Below are 22,992 nucleotides of genomic sequence, written 5' to 3' on the forward strand. Positions count from 1 at the left end.
AGCTAGGGATGATGGGAGTTGTAGTCCCAAAACATCTTGGGGGCCGAGTTTGCCTATGCCTGGTATAAAGGAAGGAGTCACATCTGTTGCTCGGCCCACTTTTGAAAACTGACATTTGGAAATTAGGTTTAAGATTTCCTCACCCCTTTATTTTTATTTTATTTTTTTTAATATTAAAATTTTTATTTTATTCCAGCATCTAAAAACACAAATACATTGTCAATGAAAAACAAGACAAAAAAACAGAAAAACAAAACAAAAAGAGAAAAGAAAGAAATAAGTATAAAGTACAAAAATCATTATACAATCTGTTACCTTATTTGACTTCCCACCACCACGACGTGACCTATATCTCAACAATATATACAGCAGTGTCTCTAACTAATCATCATTTTTTCACCTCGCGGTTTTTATATTATGCCTACTGTGATTTTAGTATTTCCTAGTATCGTCTCCATGTATGAAAAGAATTTGTTCCAATCGTTAATAAATTTGGTGTTCTTCTGAAGCCTGATCTTCTGCGTCATTATTGCTAAATCAATATATTCAGTTAACTTGGTCTGCCAGTCCCTAATTGTTGGGATATTAGGCTTTTTCCAATTCTGCGCTAGCAGTATCCTAGCGGCTGCTGTTGCATACTGAAATAGGGTTTGGTCTTCCTTATTAATCTCATTTCCCACCATTCCCAGGAGGAATGCCTCCGGTTTTTTAGGGAAGGTATATTTTAGAATCTTTTTTATTTCATCATAAACAGAGCCCCAGAACTTCTTCACTTCATCGCAGGACCACCACATATGGAAGAAGTCTCCCTCTTTCTTTTTGCATTTCCAACAGGTCTTATCTCCGGTTTTATACATTTTATCTAGTTTTTTTGGGGTGATGTACCAGCGGTACATCATCTTTTCCATGTTTTCTCGGAGTCCGACACACGCTGAAAATTTCATATCCTTTTTCCACAGTTTTTCCCATTTTTCATGCTCTAGGGGGTGTCCTAAGTCTATGGCCCATTTGATCATAACCTCTTTGACTTCCTCATCCATTGTGTCCCAATCTAATAGTTGGTTATACATTTTAGTTAGGAGTTTAGACTTCCCTTCTATTATTTCTAACTGGAACTTGGACTTGTTCTTACTCATACCGACTTTTTTATGCTCATTCCATAAAGAGTTAATTTGGTGGAATTGTAGCCACCCCGTTAATTTATCTTTTAGCTCTTCGTAGGATCTAATTTCCCATCCTTTCTCAGATCTTTCCAAAAGGTCAGCATAAGTCCACCTTTTACCTTCCATGTTTGGTTTCTTGATTACTAGGATGTCAATGGGTGACAGCCACCATGGGGTGTCTTTTTCTATCAAGTTCTTACATCTATTCCACACCTCCAGCAACGCCCCTCTTATTATGTGGTTAGCGAAGCCTTTATGCACTCTCCCCTTGTCATGCCATAGGTATGCATGCCACCCAAACCTAGCATCAAAGCCTTCCAGGTCCAGTAGGTCGGTGTTATCCAAAACTATCCACTCCTTGACCCAACATAGGCACGAGGCCTCATAGTATAGTTGCAGGTTCGGGACCGCAAAACCTCCTCTCTCTCTTCTGTCAGTGAGCAATTTATATTTAATTCTGGCCCTTTTACCCTGCCAAATAAATCTGGATAAGGTCCTCTGCCAGTCCTTAAACATTGTTGTGCCCCTGATTACTGGAATGTTTTGGAATAAGAATATCATTCTTGGGAGGATGTTCATTTTGATGGCGGCCATTCTCCCCTCCCATGAGAGGTGTAGTCTACTCCAGCTGTCTAGGTCTCTTTTGCATTCCCTCCAAGTTTTGTTATAATTATCCTCCACCAAGTTTATATTTTTTGTTGAGACCCAAATACCCAAGTACTTAACCTTTTTTACCGTCTTTATCCCAGATTCCGACTCGATTTTATTTTGGGATTGTTCATCTAGGTTCTTAATCAACATCTTTGTTTTAGTTTTGTTTAGTTTAAACCCAGATAACTTTCCAAATTCCTCCATTAAGTCCATAATTGTATTTATCCTTTCTAGAGGTTCTTCTATTGATATCACTAGATCGTCGGCATAGGCCTTCACTTTATATTCTTTTTTACCTATCTTAATCCCTTTTACCTCCGATGATTCTCTGATCTTATTCAATATAACTTCCAGGACCATAATAAATAACAGGGGTGATAATGGACACCCCTGCCTTGTACCTTTTGTGATCATAAATGAGTTTGTCAGGTTACTGTTGATGATAAGTTTAGCTCTTTGGTTTGAATAAATCTCTCTAATACCTTCTAAAAATGGCCCTCTTATTCCTATCCTCTCCATACATTTAATAAGAAATTGCCATGATACATTATCAAAGGCCTTTTCGGCGTCTATGAAAATTAGGGCAGCAGGGATATCGATCCTATGATCCAGGTATTCAATTATGTTGACTACGTGTCTTACGTTATCCCTTATCTGCCTACCAGGCAGGAATCCGGCTTGGTCTTTATGTATCACTCTATTCAAGTATTTCTTTAGTCTATTCGCCATTATTCCTGCGAAGATCTTATAATCGTTGTTAAGTAAGGATATTGGTCTATAATTTTTTATATTAAGTATATCTGAGTCTACCTTGGGTATTAATGTGATATACGCCTCTCTCCAAGAATCGGGTATTTCTCCTCCTTGGAGGATATTGTTAATTACGGTACATAGTACCGGAGTCAAAAGTTCCTCTAGGATTTTGTAATATTTTTGAGAGAGGCCATCTGGGCCAGGAGCCTTGCCAGGTTTTAGTTTCCTGATTACATTCCTGACCTCATCTACAGTTATTGGTTCATTTAGGGATGCTTTTTCCTCGTCTGACAGCTGTTCCCCTCTATTCCTTTCTAGATATCTTCCTATCTCAATTGTATCTTCGTCCTCCTTCTTTTTGTATAGGCTTTCATAGTATTGGAGAAATTTTCTTTTTATCTCACTGGGATCCTCTGTTATTTGATCTTCAGATTTAATTTTATTAATCACCATTTGTTTTTTCTTTTTCCTCAGTTGCCACGCTAGCAACTTGCCGGTCTTATTTGCCGATTCAAAATACTTCTGTTTCATCGTTTTTATTCCCCACTCTATTTCCTGGTTCAGCAGTGTTGAGTATTGGGTTTGCAGTAATTTACTAAGTTGTTTAATCTTCTCGTCCCCAGGATTTATTGTTAGTTTTTCCTCTACTTCTTTTAGTTGCTTAACCAGTTCTTCCTTCTTTGCTTCTTTCAGATTCTTTCTATATTTGTTTTGTTGAATCAGGAAGCCCCTAAGGACTGCTTTGCTAGCGTCCCAAACTACATTGATTTTGGTATCTTGATGCAGGTTATGATCGAAGTAATCTTTCAAAATGTTCTTTGCCCTATCAATAATCTCGTCCTGTTCCAGTAAGTAATCATTCATTCTCCATCTATATGGTCCTGATGGCATGAATTTTATTTCCAGGAGGATTGAGTTATGATCCGATAGTGTTCTGGGCTCTATTATGCATCTCCGCGTTCTTAGCGTCAGCTCTCTGGAGACCCAGATCTGGTCTATTCTGCCCCAGCTCTGGTGTACTCCAGAGAAGTGTGTGAACTGTTTTCCTGTTGGGTTTTTATGCCTCCAAATATCAATTAGATCTAAGTTTTCTTGGAGGTCATCAAAGGTTTTTGGGAGTTTCCCTTGCTTCCCTTTCCTTCTTTTTTCACTTCTGTCTTTTTCGGGTTCAGGGACTCCATTTAAATCTCCTAGTAGAATTAATTTATAATTTTCCAATTCCAATAATATTTGTTCTAATTTTTTAAAGAACTCGGTTTTGTTTGTATTGGGGGCGTAGACTGAGACTACATTGAACCTTTCCCCTTGATGTGTAATTTGGATCCCTAAGATCCTCCCCTCCTCGTCCTTACATATTATTTTGGGTTCCAGTTTCTCTTTGGCGTAAATGACCAACCCTCTCTTTTTATTCTCCTCTGAATTAATAAATTCCATTCCCAACTTTTTATTAATCAGTATATGCTCATGTTTTTTGGCCACGTGTGTCTCCTGGCAGCAAACCACGTCACATTTTTTATTTCTCAAAATTTTCTCTATTTTATTTCTTTTAGTTTTCTCATTTAGACCGTTAACATTCCATGTTAAAAAAGTTAAAGACATTATTGAGGTAAAGTATCACGTTTATGTCTGGTTTTCAGTTCCTTGTTGCTTCCTCTTCCTCTGTTTCCTCCTCTTCCGCTACGCTTTCCTCCTCCTCTACCTCCTCCTCTCCCTCCCCCTCCCCCCCCCACGGCCCCGCCCCCCCACCCCCACCCCACCCTCCCTGGCATCCTTTCTATCTGTTACTCCTTCCTCCTTTTTACTAAGTTCCTTCTCGTATCTTCTCAGGAACTTTTCTACCTCTGATACACTGGTCAGTTTAAATCTTTTGTCCTTGAAGAAAAAAGCGATTCCCTCGGGGAATTCCCATCTAAATTGAATGTTATTCCTTCTCAGGACACCAATTATGTGTCTGTATCCTTCCCTCTTACGTAATAATCTGACCGGGATCTCTTTAAGGACAATTATTGGTCTACCGCCTATTATTAGTTTTTTATGGTAACTCGTTTTGAGGATCAGGTTCCTCATTCCTATTGAGTTAAACATTACTAAACAGTCCCCAATGGGTTTCTTAAGTTTGTTCTGGTATGTTCTCATTTTAATCCTGAAGGCGTTTTCTATCGTGTAAGCGACCTCCTCTTCTTTTACCTCTAACCATTTTGCTAATTCCGTAATTATTTTTTCTTTGATATTTTCTCTCACTTCTTCTTCTATGCCTCTGAATTTTAAATGCATTTGCCTTTGTCGCATTTCACCCATCGCTATATTGTCCCAGATCTGCTCCTGTGATTTGTTTAGCTCCCGCATCTCCTCCTTCACCCTCTCCGTCTCCCTTCTCTGCTCTCTCATATCTTTTTGAATTCTTTTATTGGTTTCCTCGAATGTCTTTGCTTTAACCGTTAACTCTTGAACTTTCTTCCCAAGCTCTCCTATGGCTCCCTCTATTCTTTTATCTATTCTTTCTTGCATTTCCTCCAATTTATTTTCTATATGATTTTCGTTCTGTTTAAGCTCCTCTTTGATTTTAAGCCACAGAAAATCCAAATCTTTGATTTCTTCTTGTCTGGAAACTTTCCTCTCACCTGGGGTCCCCCCTCCCCTTTTCCCATTCTTCCCCTGCATTTTAATCCTAGTTATTCGTTATGTTCTTCGAGGCTAATCTCTCCCTTTAAGGGCTCACAATCTCCTCCCCCCCCCCACTCTGTTCAGCTTTTCCCAAATAATCTGCTTAATTACCACTAGGGAGCAGTCAGAAACTACAGCAAACCACTTCTATGCCGGGCACTCCTCGCCCTTTTGTCCCGAGTGTTGTAGTTTCCACCCCCTAGAGTTAAGCTCTGATTAACGTTTAAATAACGATTGAAGAAAGACTGGGGTAGGGGTAAGGTTCTAACGCATTCCCAGGTGACCAAAAGGGAAAGACAAACGGGTTCTAATCTGTACGCTCAAATAATTAAAATAGTTGTCCTAGATGAAGAGTTCAGATTCTGATGTAGCCTCTTCCACCTCTTTCAATCCAGCAAGAGAGTCCTTATCGTGATGTGTTGCCCCTTTTCCTGCTTACCGTTTGAAGCTTAGCAGGACAACATATCACATAAATACCAAATGGAGGTTATTCAGCAGGAAAACAGGGGAAGGAGGGGAACCATATGGGTTGGGTATATGAATATTACACGTCAAGTAAAAAGAGCAGATAGAGGAAACAGGAGGGCAGCTAGACAGATGTAGCTGTGATTATAAGAGATCCAAAACTATTACTAAGTTAGTTGGGGGTGGGAAGGGGAGGGGAAGGGAGGGAGGCCGGGAGTGGGAGGGGGAGGGGGGGAGACCACAAGGGAGGAAGAAAAACCTTAAACAGTAATCGGTCTTGATCGGTAATAAATCGGAGTTATTAATCGGTCTAGTGCCGATGACTGTTTGTCTTTAACATCTTTCTCACCGTTCACATAGCATTCTTACATATGTTCATAAAGTCCCAAATGTCTCAAATGTTCTCAATAAGTGTCTCCAATGTCCTTAATAAATGTCTCCAATGACCTTAATAAATGTCTCCAATGTCCTTAATAGAACAAAAGCCGTAGTGTGGGATCAATACAAACTCTCAGCAGTAAGTGTCTTCAGGAGCAGCCGTGGTGGCTTTTTTCTCTGCCCCCTCTATGCTCCTCCTGTCCTCTTAAAGTTTTTCCTATGTTCTTTACTGCTACGTGAGTTTAATAGATTGCCGATAGAGAGTCGCCAAAACCTTAGGCAATGTTCCACGGTAAAAATCCAAACGTAAAATCCATTCGTGGGTCTACCTTAGATTCCTGACGAAAGTACCTCCAACTCAGGCAAACCGTCTTAAGTCTTTCTGTAATTGAAAGTTCTTTTGGCTCGTTTGGCTTTCCAAAAGTGAGAGTTCTTTTAACTCAATTTATTTAGCCAAAAGCAAAAGAAAGCCCTCCTCCTTCTGAGCCTACACAGCACGGCCGTTATGAGTTATTCCGCATTTTTAACTAGCCGCGAGTTCCAAACCTGCGTCCTTTCTGCTCTCCGTCGGGTGGTGACCATACATAAAAACAACTACTACCCGGACTCACCCATCTAAGTGTCTTCTCTTTGGTGCTGTTTGGACCCGTTCACGATGGGGATTCCGTTCTTACATCTGTAGTGGTTCGTCGCCTTTCTCGGTGGGAGCTTGAGGCATCGTAGCTCAGAGACGGCGCTCTCCCTTGTTATGCGCCTGCGGCTCCGCCCTGTCTCTCCTCTCCGCAAAAGGCGGGAGGACCCGCGGAGATGAAACACCGTTCCAGCGCTGCTGGGAAACCTTCCCCCAGGGGTTCCCCCCCTGGGCTTTCACTTTTTGAGGGGCGCAGTGCCCTTGCGACACCCCCTTTTCTCTGAGCTACTCGGAAAAACCTCTAGCGTGTTTTTCCGCGCTCCCTCTCCGTCCGCGACCAGAACCGGAAGTCTGCACAGGCAGTAAAACTTGGTTTCTTCCTCACCCCTTTATAAACACTGGCAATTTCCCCCTCACCTTGCCCTACTCCTCTCAGTAGACTATGACTTATTAAATCTGTTTTGGGGCAAATACTTGGCACCCCCCCACACACCCAAAGGGGGAGCTGTATCCAACTACTCAGAGTAGACCCCACTGAAATCAATAGACATGTCAGTCAAGACCATTCATTTCGATGGACTTAAAAATTATGGAAGTAGTATTCTAAAAGATCTGGAGGGCACAATGTTGGCTACGTGGAATTAAATCATACTTGAATTCAGGGGTAGTCAACATTGTGCCCTCCAGGTCTTTTAGGATACTACTTCCATGATTTTTGACCATTGGCCATGCTGGCTGGGCCTGATGGGAGCTGTAGTCCACAACATGCAGAGGATACCTCCCTGGCTATCCCAATTCAGTTGAATTCAATGCCCAGGAAAGATCACCAATTTGGAGAAAGCCTTCCAAGGGAAAGCAGAGCTGCTGCTTCTGTTCCTTTGTGCTCCGTTACTTCTAACACTCACCTTTCTTGAGGGAAACTTCCATAATGATCCTGTCGTTGGGGTTGGCAGAGTTCAAGGGGAAAGTGGTGCCTTCCGAGCCAAAGGAGCTGTTCTCCTTGGTGATAGACATGCTGGTACTCAGGGAACGGCAGAGATGGGAGGATAAGTAGCTTGCGGCAGAATGTGGGGTACTGAGGCTCGTCCGGACCGTGAGTGTGAGAAGACCTTTCTTGGCCTGCTAGAAACAAGGAAGCAACATGAGTTGTGTGTGTTATGTGTATAAAGAGAGAGGCAATGGGGCAGACCCAAACATTGGGCAGAGTGAGGCAGCTGCCCCAGGGAGCAGATTGGGGGGAATGAAAGGACAGCAAATTGTTGGATTACTTGATTTAGTATTCTTGTGTTTTTTGCTGCAGGAGAACGTGCCTGTGCCATTTTCTGCCTCAACTGCAAATGGACAAATCTGTTCTTTTATATTTTTCTCTGTTCCTCAATCCTTCCATCTTATGTTCCAGTGCCCACATTTTCAGGTCAGTTTGTGATTTATTTATTTTTTAAAGTCCTCCAGAAAATTCATCAGCATTTTAGTGTACATTTTGTCTAATAAACACATTTTTGCAAAGCAATTCCCCCCCCCAATGTGATGCTTTTTTTTGTATGCTGCTTTCACTAATATTTTCATTTTTATGCACACACTCCTCCCCCCCCCCACACACCAGTATACAGGTTTCGGTACTCATTACTTGGCTGGCAAAATGAATTGCAAAATTCAGAGATGCATAACTTTTGAAGAACGGCTGTGTTTCAGTTTGCATATTATTTTCAGAAAGTGTGAATAAGATCACATTTCTGTTTCAACCCTAGTCTTGAGTGCCAAACTAACTTGGATGACCTTCTGTACTCTGCACCATGACCTGAGTGGGTGTGTTGGGCAAGGGGAGGGGCAGGACTTCAGAGATGGACGTAACCTTGAATTTCTGCAGAGCTTCATGATGTGTGAGTCCGTGCATTGATTCTCCATTCAGTTCCAGGATTTCATCCCCTGTTAATTGAAAGAAATAATCCTGTTAGACAGCCTTAGCTTTGTTTATATGTAACACCATCGCTCCAATAGATGTCACAAACGAAGATTCCAAGCCATTGTGCATTTTCAGTTTCCACTCCGTATAAATGAGTGCGTGCGCACACAAACAAACGCATTTATTCACAAACAAACACATTTATTTATTCTATTTCACAGTTACCCACTTGTTGTGTGTCAAAGCCCCACGCCACCCCCATGAGAATAAAGACACAAGGTCACAGAATTTTAGGTTGGTGTTAATGGGCAAAATTTAAGCTACAACTTTATTGGTTACAGAATGTGAGCGGTATTGGCTTAGGCATTGGCATCAACAGACTATATCTGACTCCTGCCCACCTTGCAGGGAGTCTGGTAAGGGTAAACCACCAGTAGGGGGAGCCCCGCCAATGTGGATCGACTCAAGCACCCCATGGGTTCCTGCTGGGGCCATGGCATGGCCCTAGCCCCTCCCCAGGCTTTGGATGAGATCCACACCCCTGGATTCCTTTAACAGAATACCCCGAGTATGGAATACCCCTGAGCGGGTAATGGTCACACCTCACCTCCCCCCCACAATGCTATTCCAATGCCTAACCACCAAACCTTACAAAGTTGTGACGATTGCTATGAGGTAGGTGAAAACCAAGTGACCGGTGCCAATTTGCCAAGTGGAAAAAATCCTACCAGGCCCCTCAAAGGCGACCAACTGAAGTCCATAGCAAGGACAATGACGCAACCTGAACAAAGGTTGTGGGTCACAAACGAAGATTGAAAACCATTGTGTATTTTCAGTTTCCACTCAGTATAAATGAGTGTGCGCACACAAACAAACATACTGCAAAGAAGATGCAATGCACAACAGGATGTATTTATTCTATTTCACAGTTACCCACTTGTTATAAAAAGAAAAGGGTGGTCTACATATACAGAAGCAAAGTTCTCCCACCTTCTTGCAGCCTTCCATCTGCAGCGGCAGCTCCTCCAGGAAAGATAGTCTTCACATATATGCCAATGGGGCCATAAATACTGTCTTTGCCACCCACAATGCTGAAACCAAGGCCCTAAGGGGAGGATGCATGGGGAACATGTTTAGTTGATGAAGCGGTTTTAAAAAGGCTTTCCCAGTTAAATGTAAACGTTGCACATTACAAAGGTCTTGCCATTATTTTATTTTAATTTTTGGCCAAAGTTCTTGAGCTTTCTTTAAAGGTAAAGGGACCCCTGATCATTAGGTCCAGTCGTGACCAACTCTGGGGTTGCAGTGCTCATCTCGCTTTATTGGCCGAGGGAGCTGGCGTACAGCTTCCGGGTCATGTGGCCAGCATGACAAAGCCACTTCTGGCAAACCAGAGCAGCACATGGAAACACCGTTTACCTTCCTGCTGGAGCGGTACCTATTTCTCTACTTGCACTGGCATAATTTCGAACTGCCAGGTTGGCAGGAGCAGGGACCGAGCAACGGGAGCTCACCCCATTGCAGGGATTCGAACCGCCAACCTTCTGATTGGCAAGTCCTAGACTCTGTGGTTTAACCCACAGCGCCACCCGTGTCGCTTTCTTTAGCTTTGCCCAAAGTTGTTTTTGAGCTCAAAAATCGAAGTTTTCCAACTATTTTTATGGAAATTCGCCAAAATCTGCACTTCCGACATGGGTTACCATGCATCCAGATTTTACCAAATCCCAGCTATGTCTGGGAAATTCCGTATGGCAATGCTAGCCACCCAACCCTCAAAAATACAGATGGGAGAGAACTTATGAACTGATAGACAAAACCTACAATTTCACAGATATGCCATGAGTTCCACTGAGTTCAGTGTAATTACTCTGAGATAACTGAGAATACAATTCCAGTCTTACTGAAAAATGTTTTGGCCTTGCTGAATGGGGCTGATGGGAATTTGAGAACGGTTAATGATGCCTTCCTACATCCCTCCTAAGTCTAAGCAGTATTGCTTAGCAGCCTCTTGGAAACCATTCCTGCCCAAGCAGAGGAGACACATGATTAAAATTAGCATCTCACCTTCCCTTGGCCTTTCATTAAAACAATATTGGAGATTACAGAGGCTTGAAGACCACACGTCGCATGCATCAGCTGGGCTGTACTCAGCGACCGCGAAGACCTGCAAAGGGGCTGCATGTTCAACGAAAAGCAACAGGTCAATGCTACTTGAAAGGACAGGAGACCATGGATGTTATGACCAGGGGTAGGATACAAATAGGGTTTAGTTTGAATTTTAACGTGAGCCTACTCAATTCACACTTTCTGAAACAGTATGAACACTGAGGTCCAGCTCCGAGAGCCTTCTGGCAGTTCCCTCACTGTGAGAAGTGAGGTTACAGGGAACCAGGCAGAGGGCCTTCTCCGTAGTGGCACCCGCACCGCACAATCGGAACAAATTTCACAAGCCAAAAAGGCGTGTTGGAAAATGCAATTTTTGAGCCGCCTGGCCCCGAAATGGCAATTAGGCATTCCGTTTTGGCAACTGTAACCCTGGTTTAAGGGGGTCATTTGGTGCCTAGATTAGTTATTTGAGTTTCTAACACTGCTCCCATCATTACTGACAATTAGTCACTCAGGCTGGAGCTGATAGGAGTTATAATTCGAGAACATCTGGAGGCCACAACATTAAATTCCCCTACTCCTACCAAGAGAGTCTTTCCTCATGCTACCTAGTGTGGCTTGAACTGGAAACCTTATGCACCACGATGCATATGCTCTACTACAGAGTTTCAGCCAGACTGAGAGGATAATGCCTGGATGCTTAGAGATGCTGTGGGCAGTCTCCTCCATGTATGGATGGCTTTGGGTTCATTGGAGACATTAATTAGTTAATAAAATAAAGGTAAGGTAAAGGACGCCTGGACGGTTAAGTCCAGTCAAAGTTGACTATGGGGTTGTGCACTCATCTCGCTTTCAGGCTGAGGGAGCCAGCATTTGTCCACAGACAGCTTTCTGGGTCATGTGGCCAGCATGACTAAACTGCATTTGGTGCAACGGGACACTGTGACAGAAGCCAGAATGCATGGAAATGCCATTTACCTTCCCGCCACAGCGGTACCTATTTATCTACTTGCACTGGCGTGTTTTGGAACTGCTAGGTTGGAAGGAGCTGGGACAGAGCAACAGGAACTCAGTCCGTCGCAGGGATTCGAACTGCCGACCTTCTGATCGGCAAGCTCAAGAGGCTCAGTGGTTTAGGCCACAGCGCCACCCGCTTCCCTTTTATTAGTTAATAAACTAATGCCCTGGCACACACAGTTTGGGAGCAACAGCCCTATGCTCTTGTAGCCGTGATGGAAAATAGGTGACTGTTCCCTTGACAGGAGGGAAATTGGTAGCCTTAAAGCTGTATACCAGCTGTTCCCTGCTAAGCATAGCTCTGCCTTGTTGCTGCTGCCATCTGATGGATTTCCTCTTACGTTTACAGAGGCTCTTCCTGCTGAGGTGTCCAGCTGCTGAGAGAGAGACTTCCTGTTGCTGTAAAGAGAATGGGACTGCCTGTATCGGGAGGCTGATTTCTTTGCCATGGGGCTGTCAATTTCCCCTATCCAGTATGGACTCACACCTGTTAACAAGAGAAGGGAGAAGGTATGAGACAATCAGGAGTGCATCACAAGGACCAGAAGATAAACTGCAGCACTGCAGGTGTTTCCAAATCAACATTTTCAAGGCAGATTTGGAAGATGGAGAGGTGTGTAGGCTCACCATGTGCAAACCTACCAAATATGGAGGATGGAGAGGTGTGCAGTCCCCTCAATATTCCTTAGTGGGGGGCTCAGCCCCCTGAATATTGAGGGGGCGGAGGAGGCCGAACTGCCGGGCTGAGCACGGCGTAGCATCAATAGAAGGTTGTGCTGGCCTGTGCAATGTTGGGAGATGCCTCGGTCCTGTATACCTGAAAGAGTGTCTCCTCCCCCATCGTTCAGCCCGGACACTGAGATCCAGCACCGAGGGCCTTCTAGCGGTTCCCTCATTGCGAGAAGTGAGGTTACAGGGAACCAGACAGAGGGCCTTCTCGGTAGTGGCGCCCGCCCTGTGGAACACCCTTCCTTCAGATGTGAAGGAAATAAGCAGTTATCCTATCTTAAAAGACATCTGAAGGCAGCCCTGTTCAGGGAAGCTTTTAATATTTAATGCTGTACTGTTTTTGACATTTGATTGGGAGCTGCCCAGAGTGGCTGGGGAGACTCAGCCAGATGGGCGGGGTATAAATAATAAATTATTATTATTATTATTATTATTATTATTATTATTATGCTGTGAGGACTACTCCTGACACCAAGCTGGCTGGTGCAGCCTTCCGCTAGGCCTCAGGGCAGGCTGTGACAGTCTCCACAGCATCTCCTAACACCATGGAGACCAGTGCAGCCTAGCAAAAGGCTGCCCCAGCCTACACAGCATTGGAAGGTGTGTGTGTGCAGTGGCGTAGCGTGGGGGGTGCAGGGGGGCCGGCCGCACCGGGCGCAACATCTGGGGGGGTGCTCCACGGGTTAGGGGGCGCAAAATCCATAGGTTAAGGTAAAGGTAAAGGTACCCCTGCCCGTACGAGCCAGTCTTGACAGACTCTAGGGTTGTGCACCCATCTCACTCAAGAGGCCGGGGGCCAGCGCTGTCCGGAGACACTTCCGGGTCACGTGGCCAGCGTGACATTGCTGCTCTGGCGAGCCAGAGCCGCACACGGAAACGCCGTTTACCTTCCCGCTAGTAAGCGGTCCCTATTTATCTACTTGACCCGGGGGTGCTTTCGAACTGCTAGGTTGGCAGGCGCTGGGACCGAACAACGGGAGCGCACCCCGCCACTGGGATTCGAATCCACGGGTTAGGGGGCGCAAATTATTTGCCTTGCCCCGGGTGCTGACAACCCACGCTACGCCACTGTGTGTGTGACATCACACATGCAATGCGCACCACCACCCCAGCACTTGTGGAGGTTTGTGTGTGTGTGTAGAAGCTAGCCTACTGTATAAAGTTAGAATTTCCCTTAATTGCTCCACCCACTATGGACTCTGGCCTTGCCCACCATGGGCATCTTCAGCCTCAGTCCTTCCTCCTCGCACACCCATCTGCAATATCACCATGGCAACGTCTATTATTATTATTATCGTTATTATTTTCCAGGTTACTTGTTGCCTCATAAAATACATCTCCAGCTGATGTACATATGCAGTTTTAAAAACAACCACCGAGTTCAACAAGGCAACAATTATTCTGCCCTGCCTTACGGTGTTGTTTGCCAGGATTACCAAGATAACATACATGGATTGCTTTCGATATCCTAAAGTGCTATATAGTTCTTTGAATTCAGATAGATTTTTAAATGCTGATCTTCAGCTAAAGAAGGCTCCCAGAGAGGTTTGTCAATCACTAAAAAGAGAGAGCTTACAATCTAAGAAGGCACGACACAAAAGGAAAATGGATGTGGGGAGGAGGAGGAAATAACAGCATTAAGTGTTAAAATATAAATTGCCGCTAGAACTTACTGGCTGAATTGCTGCGAGTCCTCTGACATTTTGCTTTTGTCTGTAGAATGGAGCCGTTGTGTACGTCCTGTTTAACAGGCTGTTCTTTGCGAGAACAAACTGAGGATTCCTGGAGTGGGAAGATTTATGGAGAAAAAGACTAGCTTAATCTTTTAAGGGGAGAATGTTTACTCTGAGCTTGCCTGAATATGCTGGAGCTCTCTCCTGTCTTGGCCTGCAACACCAATAATACCCCTCACCAAAATGGCGGAGCCATTTGTCATACCCATGCAAGAGATTCTTGAAAACTTTAGCAGACTTGGATAATGAATCCCCTATATGTTAAATAATTTTTAATTAGGGCTAACGAATCTTTGACTAATAGCTCAGAGAAAGCTTAGTTTTAACAGCTGTGTGGCAGGCCAGAAACGGGAGAAGGGTGGCTCTCTTCAGTATGATTATAGGAAGGTAGGAAGCTTCCTTATACCATTAAGTCTATATAGTCAAGCATTATGTACACTGACTGGCAATGACTCTCCAGGGATTCAGGCAGGGGACTTAACCATCTCTACCTGGAGATGCCAGCAGCTCTGCCACTGAGCTACACAGCCCTTCTCATAACACCTGTTTCTGCCCTGCTGAATGCCTGCATGGATTCCACAAACCCCACATTGACAGACATTGCTGTTAGGGCAGCCATGTATCCCCCCACCCACCCCCTGCCAGGAATGCCCTTGGGAATACTTGCTCCTGTTTTCAACATCTGGATTTTCAGAAAATCCCATCACATCCTGCCATCAAGATTTATTGTCGAATGGCAACTTCCTTTTTCCCCACAGCAGAGGGCGCTTTTGTTAAGTTACTCAAACGCCGTCGCTGGGTATCTTCCCCTTACTGAACACTTTGGGGGAATGGCATTAATGTAGAAAAGCATAGAATCCTAGAACTGTAGAGGTGGAAGGGACCCTGAGGATCATCTAGTCCAACCCCCTGCAATGCAGGAATACAGAGCTGTCCCATACGGGGATCAGAGTTGCAACCTTGGTTGCGGCGCTCATCTCGCTTTTTTGGCCGAGGGAGCCGGCGTACAGCTTCCGGGTCATGTGGCCAGCATGACTAAGCTGCTTCTGGTGAACCAGAGCAGCACACGGAAATGCCATTTACCTTCCCACTGGAGCGGTACCTATTTATCTACTTGCACTGAGTGCTTTCGAACTAGGTTGGCAGGAGCAGGGACCGAGCAATGGGAGCTCAGCCCGTCACGGAGATTCGAACTGCCGACCTTCTGATGGGCAAGCCCTAGGCTCTGTGGTTTAACCCACAGGCCACACCTTCCCTAATACCAACCACCTTGGGTCCTGTTTGTGGTGCTGCCCAATTGGTCCCTGCCACGCATAGTTCTGCCTTGTGGCTGATGCTGCCGTCTGATGAATTTCCTCTTACATTTACAGAAGAGACTTGCAACAGGGCCTTGTATGTGGTGGCTCCCCCTTTGGGGAATGGCCTACCTGGTGAAGTGTATCTGTCTCCCTCATAACTGACTTCCAGGAGGAATTTTTTAAAAAATTAAAAAATTCTGGTTTACACCCAGACCTTTGAAGGCTAAATGCTACTCTTCCTGGAAACCTTGAAATTATTTGCTATGAGAATGTGTGGCTTTATGTTCATGCCATCAGAGTCTTTCCAGGAGGACATATCAGGGCCTCTTCTTAGGAAATGAACCCACACCAGTAATCACTAGAGATTTCTGGCCCTGGTGCTCGGTACTCCTATGGCTATTGCTAGGCACTGGCCTGCTTTTTCCCCTCTGGACAAAAAATAAGGAATAACAAGTGCTACTTGCTTCCCCTTTGGCTGAAGGAGCAAGTGGGCAGAGACAAAAAAGAAAAGAGGAAGGAGGAGTCATGTAGGGCATCTTGCCAAAGTCTCTCCCCCCACACCTGCAGCCTGTGGTCCTCCTACCAGGAGGTCTCTCCCACGTACCTTGTTAGCAATGACTAAGTTTACCAAGCCTTTTGCCGACCGGATGAGCGATTCCGCTTCTTTGCTGGAGAGCTCCTTAAGAGATTGTCCGTTGACAGTGAGAAGTTCGTCGCCAGGGCTTAGGCGGCCATCCCTTTAAAAACAGCATCAGAAACACACTGAAATTGACGTTAGAAATACAGCGGTACCTTAGTTCTCAAACATAATCCGTTCCGGGAGTCCGTCCGACTCCCGAAACCGTTCGAAAACCAAGGTGCGGCTTTCGATTGGCTGCAGGAGCTTCCTGCACTCAAGCAGAAGTCGCGTCGGACGTTCGGCTTCCAGGAAAAACGTTCGCAAACCAGAACACTCATTTCTGGGTTTGCGGCGTTTGGGAGTAGATTTGTTCGACAACTAAGCCGTTCAAGAACCAAGGTACCGCTGTATTTATCTGGAACTGGAATCACTTCCCTGTGGCTGCTTCTTTCCCTGAAGCTCAGGTAACTTAGAGATTTGGAGACTGCATAATAATAATAATAATAATAATAATAATAATAATAATAATAATTTATTTGTACCCCGCCCATCTGGCTGGGTTTCCTCAGCCACTCTGGGCGGCTTCCATAAAAACCAAAGATACAGTAAAATATCACAGATTAAAAACTTCCCTGAACAGGGCTGCCTTAAGATGTCTTCTGAATGTCAGGTAGTTATTTATCGCTTTGACATCTGATGGGAGGGCGTTCCACAGGCCGGGCGCCACTACCGAGAAGGCCCTCTGCCTGGTTCCCTGTAGCTTTGCTTCTCGCAGTGAGGGAACCGCCAGAAGGCCCTCGGCGCTGGACCTCAGTGTCCGGGCAGAACGATGGGGGAGGAGACGCTCCTTCAGGTATACTGGGCCAAGGCCGTTGAGGGCTTTAAAGGTCAACACCAGCACTTTGAATTGTGCTCGGAAACGTACTGGGAGGCAATGTAGGTCTTTCAAGACCAGTGTTATGTGGTCTCGGCGGCCGCCCCCAGTCACCAGTCTAGCTGCCGCATTCTGGATTAGTTGTAGTTTGCCCCTTACCAAACAACGCCCCTCACCCCCCACCCCAACCAGGTGATGCTGGAATGGGGCATAACAACACATCCTGTAAGTGAGAGCACTTAATGTGTTGTGTTATTAAAATACCGCTCTGGCTGAGCTGCTGTGATGTCATGCAATGTTCACCAATGTTCCAATTTCTGAGTATCAGTGTTTGCAAACCTCGACACAGCCTGTGCACTGTGATGAATCATGCAAATAGATACATGCATGCATAATTAATTCCAATAATAGAATTTAGTTATTCAATCCAGGATTGTGAATTGTGTTATTATGCTAATGCCCTTTGCCTATTTTGAGCCTTGGTTAGAAGAGGTAAATTAGAAATCTGAGTAACCAAATACATTCATATTCATCATCTTTAAGCGAACATGTGAAGTACCTCTGGGCAGCTCCTCCGTCAATCACATGGCTAACGGTGAATTCTTTTCCAAAAGCAGAGCAGTTGGGAGTCCTGGAGACTTGAATTCCCAGCCCATCGGTACCCGTGGCTATGCAGAGCTTCCAAATGCAGCTGTCCTGGTTGGGAAGATTTGGAACGGTATTTAAGGTAAGAACTGATGCTGCTCATGAGGCCAGCTATAACATTTGGATAGCCTAAAAATAGATGTGCTGGCGTATTCATACAAATCAGAAGACATTCCCCATCCCATGCAATCTTTGAATCTGCATCTTAGCAGATACATCCCCTCCAACATTCCTCCATTGAAAATAGGGATGTCCTAAACAGACAAACGGAACATTCTGGGATCAAGCCAAAAACTGGGACGACTTCTGTAATTCTGGGACTGTTCTGGGAAAATTGGGACATTTGGAGGCTATGCGGATAGTGTGGGGTGTCTGTGCTGTGGTCCTTGATAAATTTGAGCTTTTTTGTTAGTACTTTGTCTCTCAAATGAGGTCTACTTGATTTGGAGAAAAAGCCAAGATGGCTTTTGCGGTATTGTGACATACATTCTTTATAGGCCTTTAGGGATGTTACTTAACTGCACATTTCAATATTTTTGACGTGCCCTCTGGCAGCAAAGCGGTTCGTTTCATTTTAGTTCCCTTTCTGTTGGTAGTTGGGCCCAGGAAAGTCTCTGAAGGAGCCTGGCCTTGTTCTAAAAACGTTATTGCTGATATGTAGGAGAATTTCAGCCTCTGATGTGTAAAGTTTTTACACATTACTTTTCCTTTTTAAAAACCTGCAGTTTATTTCTTTCTGCTTAGTTGCACCTTTTTGTGATGATGGCTTTATTGGTGTTTCTCTTTAAATAAAAAAAAAAAATCTGCAGTCTTAAATGGATCAGTTTAGTTGCTTAGAGAGTGATGCTGATACTGCCAAGGTTGTACGAGACAGCTGCATATTCCTGCTTTGCAGGGGGTTGGACTAGATGATCCTTAGGGTCCCTTCCAACTCGACAATTCTATTATTTCTTCTATGGACAAGTCATATTTCAAAGGTATGAATTCTCACAAGCTTTCCAGCATCAAACACTAAATAGCACTACACCAACTTTTGTTCCTTCATAGTCATTCCTATATCATCTCTTATCAAAACATTTTTATACAGTTTTGTACTGCAAACAGGAGGTGTTAGACAGTGGCGTAGCGTGGGGGTGCAGGGGGGCCCGGCCGCACTGGGCGCAACATCTGGGGTTAGGGTTAGGGGGCACAAATCCACGGGTTAGGGGGTGCAAATTACTTGCCTTGCCCCGGGTGCTGACAACCCACGCTACGCCACTGGTGTTAGATGCCATTATCTCTGCCTGCCTATCATCTTGTTGAATGGTTCTGCTAACATGAATTTGACGCGAAGAGTATTGTTTTCTTTCACCCTTTTTGCAGACGGGTAGATATTTTTGGCCCCTGCCGCTTGCTTGAAAATGTAAAGCCCACAGTCTTTTATTTGTTACTTCTGCCTAAGGAGGGCAGAGAATTTTGAAACGGCTTGCATTTTAATGCAAACCTACCTTATTTGTACTTCCCAAAAGAATATGTAAACTGAAATGCAGCTATTCTTCAAATTTTGCATTGCTCCATATTTTACTATGTACTTAATTATTCTTATATATTTAAGAAGTTTATATCCCACTTCTCAATATATACTTCAAAGAGGTTTACAGGAAAATATAGTTCTCCAACCAAAACATACGTACAAAATTGCATATATTAAGGGAGAGCATAAAGATGCGTATGTTTGTGAATATAATGAACAATATGCATGATCTTAGGCAATTTGGTTTTGCAAAAATGCATATAGAAGGAAAGATGCACACTAAAACGCTGTCTAATTTTCATGAAGACCTTAAAAAAAACAAAAACACCACCCACTAACTGATGTGGAATTGTGCCAATCTGTAATGTAATTGACAGAATCGCCCATCCTGAGTTCTACAGCTCGCTTTTATGCTGTTGTATCTTGATGGTGGTGGTGGTGCGTACTGGTTTTGAAATCTGGGAGCTAGCTTATGGACCTTTCTTTGTGCAAATTAACATGACAATATTTAAAGTGTGAAATCTCATACTTTTTAAATAACGTATTTTTTGCTCTATAAGACTCACTTTTTCCCTCCTAAAAAGTAAGGGGAGACGTGTGTGCGTCTTATGGAGCGAATGCAGGCTGCGCAGCTATCCCAGAAGCCAGAACAGCAAGAGGGATTGCTGCTTTCACTGCTCAGTGATCCCTCTTGCTGTTCTGGCTGCTGAGATTCAGAATATTATTTTTTTTCTTGTTTCCCTCCTCTAAAAACTAGGTGCGTCTTGTGGTCTGGTGCGTCTTATAGAGCGAAAAATACGGTACTAGGCAATATTGCATGTCAGCCATTGTGTACTAGTATCATAGAATTTCGTAGTTGGAAAGGACCACAAGGATCATCTAGTCTGACCCCCTGCGATACAGGAATTTTTTTCCGACATGGGACTCAAACCCACAACCCTGAGATTAAGAGTCTCATGCTCTACCAACTGAGCTGTCCCTAACTATGCAGTTATTCCTATATCCACTCCACTCCAAGCCAGGCAGGCTTTCGCACTGCTTCAAAATCCCCTTTGCCAGTGAATAACAGTAGGTGAGAGAAACAGATATGAATAGTGATACCTTCCACTGCATTAGGATTATTGCCTGTCTTTCCAGCCTACGGCCTGGGGCTCTCTCTGTATATATGTGACATCCCTAAGGGGCACCCCTAACGTTTGCAACACAAGTCGGAAGACCTGTCTCCGAGCATTTCCCTCCAACTAACAGCTTTTAAGCCACATTTTGCTGATGAGAGGTGCCTTTTAAGACCCCAGCTTACCCCTGCTGTGTGCGCTGTAATGACAGCTTTGTATCATAGCAATGCTCTCTGTATTCCTGGTAGGATGAGCCTGCTGTGCTGCAGAACGGAGAGCACATTGGATGAGCAAGCCACACAGTAGGGGGGGTAATACCCTTGGCACGGAAATTCATGCTGCCTTGGGAAAGGGACATGCTTCTGGGGTTTGTCTCCCAAACCTCTGATCAGGAGAAAACCCATATTCAACTGGGGGGGGGGGTAACTCTTACCCAGATCTTAGGGAACACCAAACATCCAGTGGTCAGGTGTGACCTCCTACCTTGATGAAGAACTTTCTCTTCATATTCTTGCAGCCATCGCTGGCCGCAGCCCTCAGTTGCATCATGCTGGTGATCATAAAAGGATCAGGAGGGCTGTCCTCGCTTGACGATGCACACGTTAATTGAAGCCGAGGGCAGTAGTCGCTTTCCTCTTGACCCCAGTTGGCCTGCGTTTCGAAGGGATTGGGGTACTTCTCCTCCGGGCTCGATCCGTCGTCGCTGTTCTTGCCATTGCAGAGGATGAGGGAGCGTGAAATGGAGCGCAGGGTTTTCGACTTCCGACTCTTTGCGCTGTTCTGTCGCTCCATCTTCGCCCACCCAGTAATCTGCTGCTTCCCGTCAATTTGCCATGGCTATTACAGGGGCTTGTCCCAATTATTGCAGCTGAACATCCTGCTGGAGGAGAGAGATACAGAGGAGAGAAAGCTGGCTTGTAGATATTGCTGTTTCATCTCTTCTTCCCCACCCCACCACAAAATAACACACCGTTTCAAATTTGCGATTTTTATTTTTTTTAAGACACAGGCCTTCAGTTCAGGCACAGCAACGTGATGCCTCATGACTTGCTAATTCTGTATTTTGCAGAGAAGTGCTAGGCACGTCTCCCCTCACCCCCCCCCCCCGCTTCGCCGCCTTCATCTCTTGGCTTTATATTCTTTCTATTTCTGTCTCTAAGCACCATGGAAGACTCAAAACAAATATTTTGCATTGGTCCTCTTCAGTTTTGGCAATCCTCCTGTGCCCCTTCCTCCTCAAAAATACACCCAAAAATCAAAGTGGGCATGTGACAAGCACATGTTTCCAAACATCTGTAATCCAGGTACGCCGGATAGAGGATCCCTGTATCTTTTTTCCCTTTGGGGAAGGCAAGTAGCTTGATTATCTGTCCAGCCTGAAGCCACCTGTAGCTGCTTAAGGAAAGGAAGCTCTGGGCTGGCGGCTGGCCAGATGGGGACAGAGGGAGTCAAGAAACTGTATCCAAATAAATGCATTGATGTGCAGAAGTCTAGGATTGGCTGTGATTGTAGTCCTGTTCTGATATTCAGCTGCCTATGGAGAGGAATGGAACTGCACACACAGTCTCTTTTCCCAACCACCCCAGTAACGCCGTCTTACTTGCCTTTTCTCTAAACTACTCCCCACCCCCTGCCATGTTGTAGCCTTTCCTCATCAGGGAATTTGGGCATGCTTAGGAAATTGATTGATCCCTGGTCAGACTGTTTTTGCCCATCTAGCCCAGTGCTGTCCACTCTGGCTGGCAGTGCAATATTTAGAGGGTGCAATACTTGCCTTGTCCCGGGCACTGGCAATCCATGCTATACCACTGCTGGTAGTTCCACAAAGACCAGGATGCTTGCTATTATCGGCTACCTGGTTTCACTTCACCCCTTTTTAAGAGTATTTTGAGAGTAGGAATTGCCTACCTTCAGAGAAGTCTGCCCCACTGTGTTCTGTGTGAGTCACTGTTTCAGGTGCAAAAGGGTAACTCATGCAGAAAAGCAGGGGGTGAACTCCTCTTAAGTTAGGTCTATGTGTCTCTATGAGGAATAATGGGATAAGTCCATTGCACCAAACTCATATGAGGCAGAACTGGCCATCCTCAGCAGATTGAAAGGAAGCAAGAGGACAGCATGGAGTTTCAAAAAGAGCTAACGGGCAGCTTCCACTTGTGGGTAGTTCTTCAGAGTTATGGTAGCTTGTAATAGTTTGATTTAAATTTTATTTCTCATGGCACACTAGCTGTTATCTATATTGGCATATGGTTAACTATTGTAGTAACATATCTCAACAAAGATGATTTCCTCTTCTAACATCTTAAGGGTAGTGCTTAAAAAAAAAGATCTCATTGGATAGCATATACATTTACGCCTTGTGGAATTAAATTATGCAAAGGAAACATGTTCAAAAGCCAAAAATATGCATCATACAGATGCTTTTGAGGATTTTGTTAGGTCTGGGGTTTTGTAAGTAGACCAACCAAGAATTAGTTTCCCCAGAAGGCAGTTTCCTTTCACTTTTGTGTTGCTCCAGATTTTAGAATATAATTTTTGGCTCAGCAAACTACATATTTTAGGATAAATATTTCAAGTTAAAATGTGTACCAAAAATGCAGGCACAAAATGATGTGAAAACGAAACCAAATTTATGAATGAATGCTCATGTAACTGACACAGACCAGAAATAGACTGATCTGATTGTCCTTACCAGGGATGGATCAATCTTTCCTTTTCTGTATCTCTGAGAATCTCAT

The 22,992-nt window shown here is 44.5% G+C and overlaps 1 protein-coding gene across 5 annotated transcripts in view; it reads right to left on the bottom strand.

Annotated features, from left to right (window-relative positions):
• Window positions 1-22,992, bottom strand: part of IL16 (interleukin 16) — an 84,898-nt gene that overhangs the window by 30,709 nt on the left and 31,197 nt on the right. For 2 of the 5 annotated variants that reach the window (XM_028706037.2, XM_028706038.2), the window contains 9 exons: window positions 20,741-21,137; window positions 17,544-17,680; window positions 16,096-16,228; window positions 14,134-14,242; window positions 12,073-12,218; window positions 10,673-10,783; window positions 9,599-9,713; window positions 8,558-8,631; window positions 7,611-7,827 (listed from right to left, as the gene is read on the bottom strand). In XM_028706037.2, the coding sequence (XP_028561870.2) occupies window positions 7,611-7,827; window positions 8,558-8,631; window positions 9,599-9,713; window positions 10,673-10,783; window positions 12,073-12,218; window positions 14,134-14,242; window positions 16,096-16,228; window positions 17,544-17,680; window positions 20,741-21,049 (1,351 nt within the window). In that variant the 5' untranslated portion in view covers window positions 21,050-21,137. Of the gene's footprint in view, window positions 1-7,610; window positions 7,828-8,557; window positions 8,632-9,598; window positions 9,714-10,672; window positions 10,784-12,072; window positions 12,219-14,133; window positions 14,243-16,095; window positions 16,229-17,543; window positions 17,681-20,740; window positions 21,314-22,992 lie in introns of those variants that run through there. The other 3 variants (XM_028706035.2, XM_028706039.2, XM_028706041.2) reach the window with 2 other exon arrangements.

Source organism: Podarcis muralis, chromosome 14 (assembly GCF_964188315.1).
Source record: "Podarcis muralis chromosome 14, rPodMur119.hap1.1, whole genome shotgun sequence".
NCBI lineage: Eukaryota > Metazoa > Chordata > Lepidosauria > Squamata > Lacertidae > Podarcis > Podarcis muralis.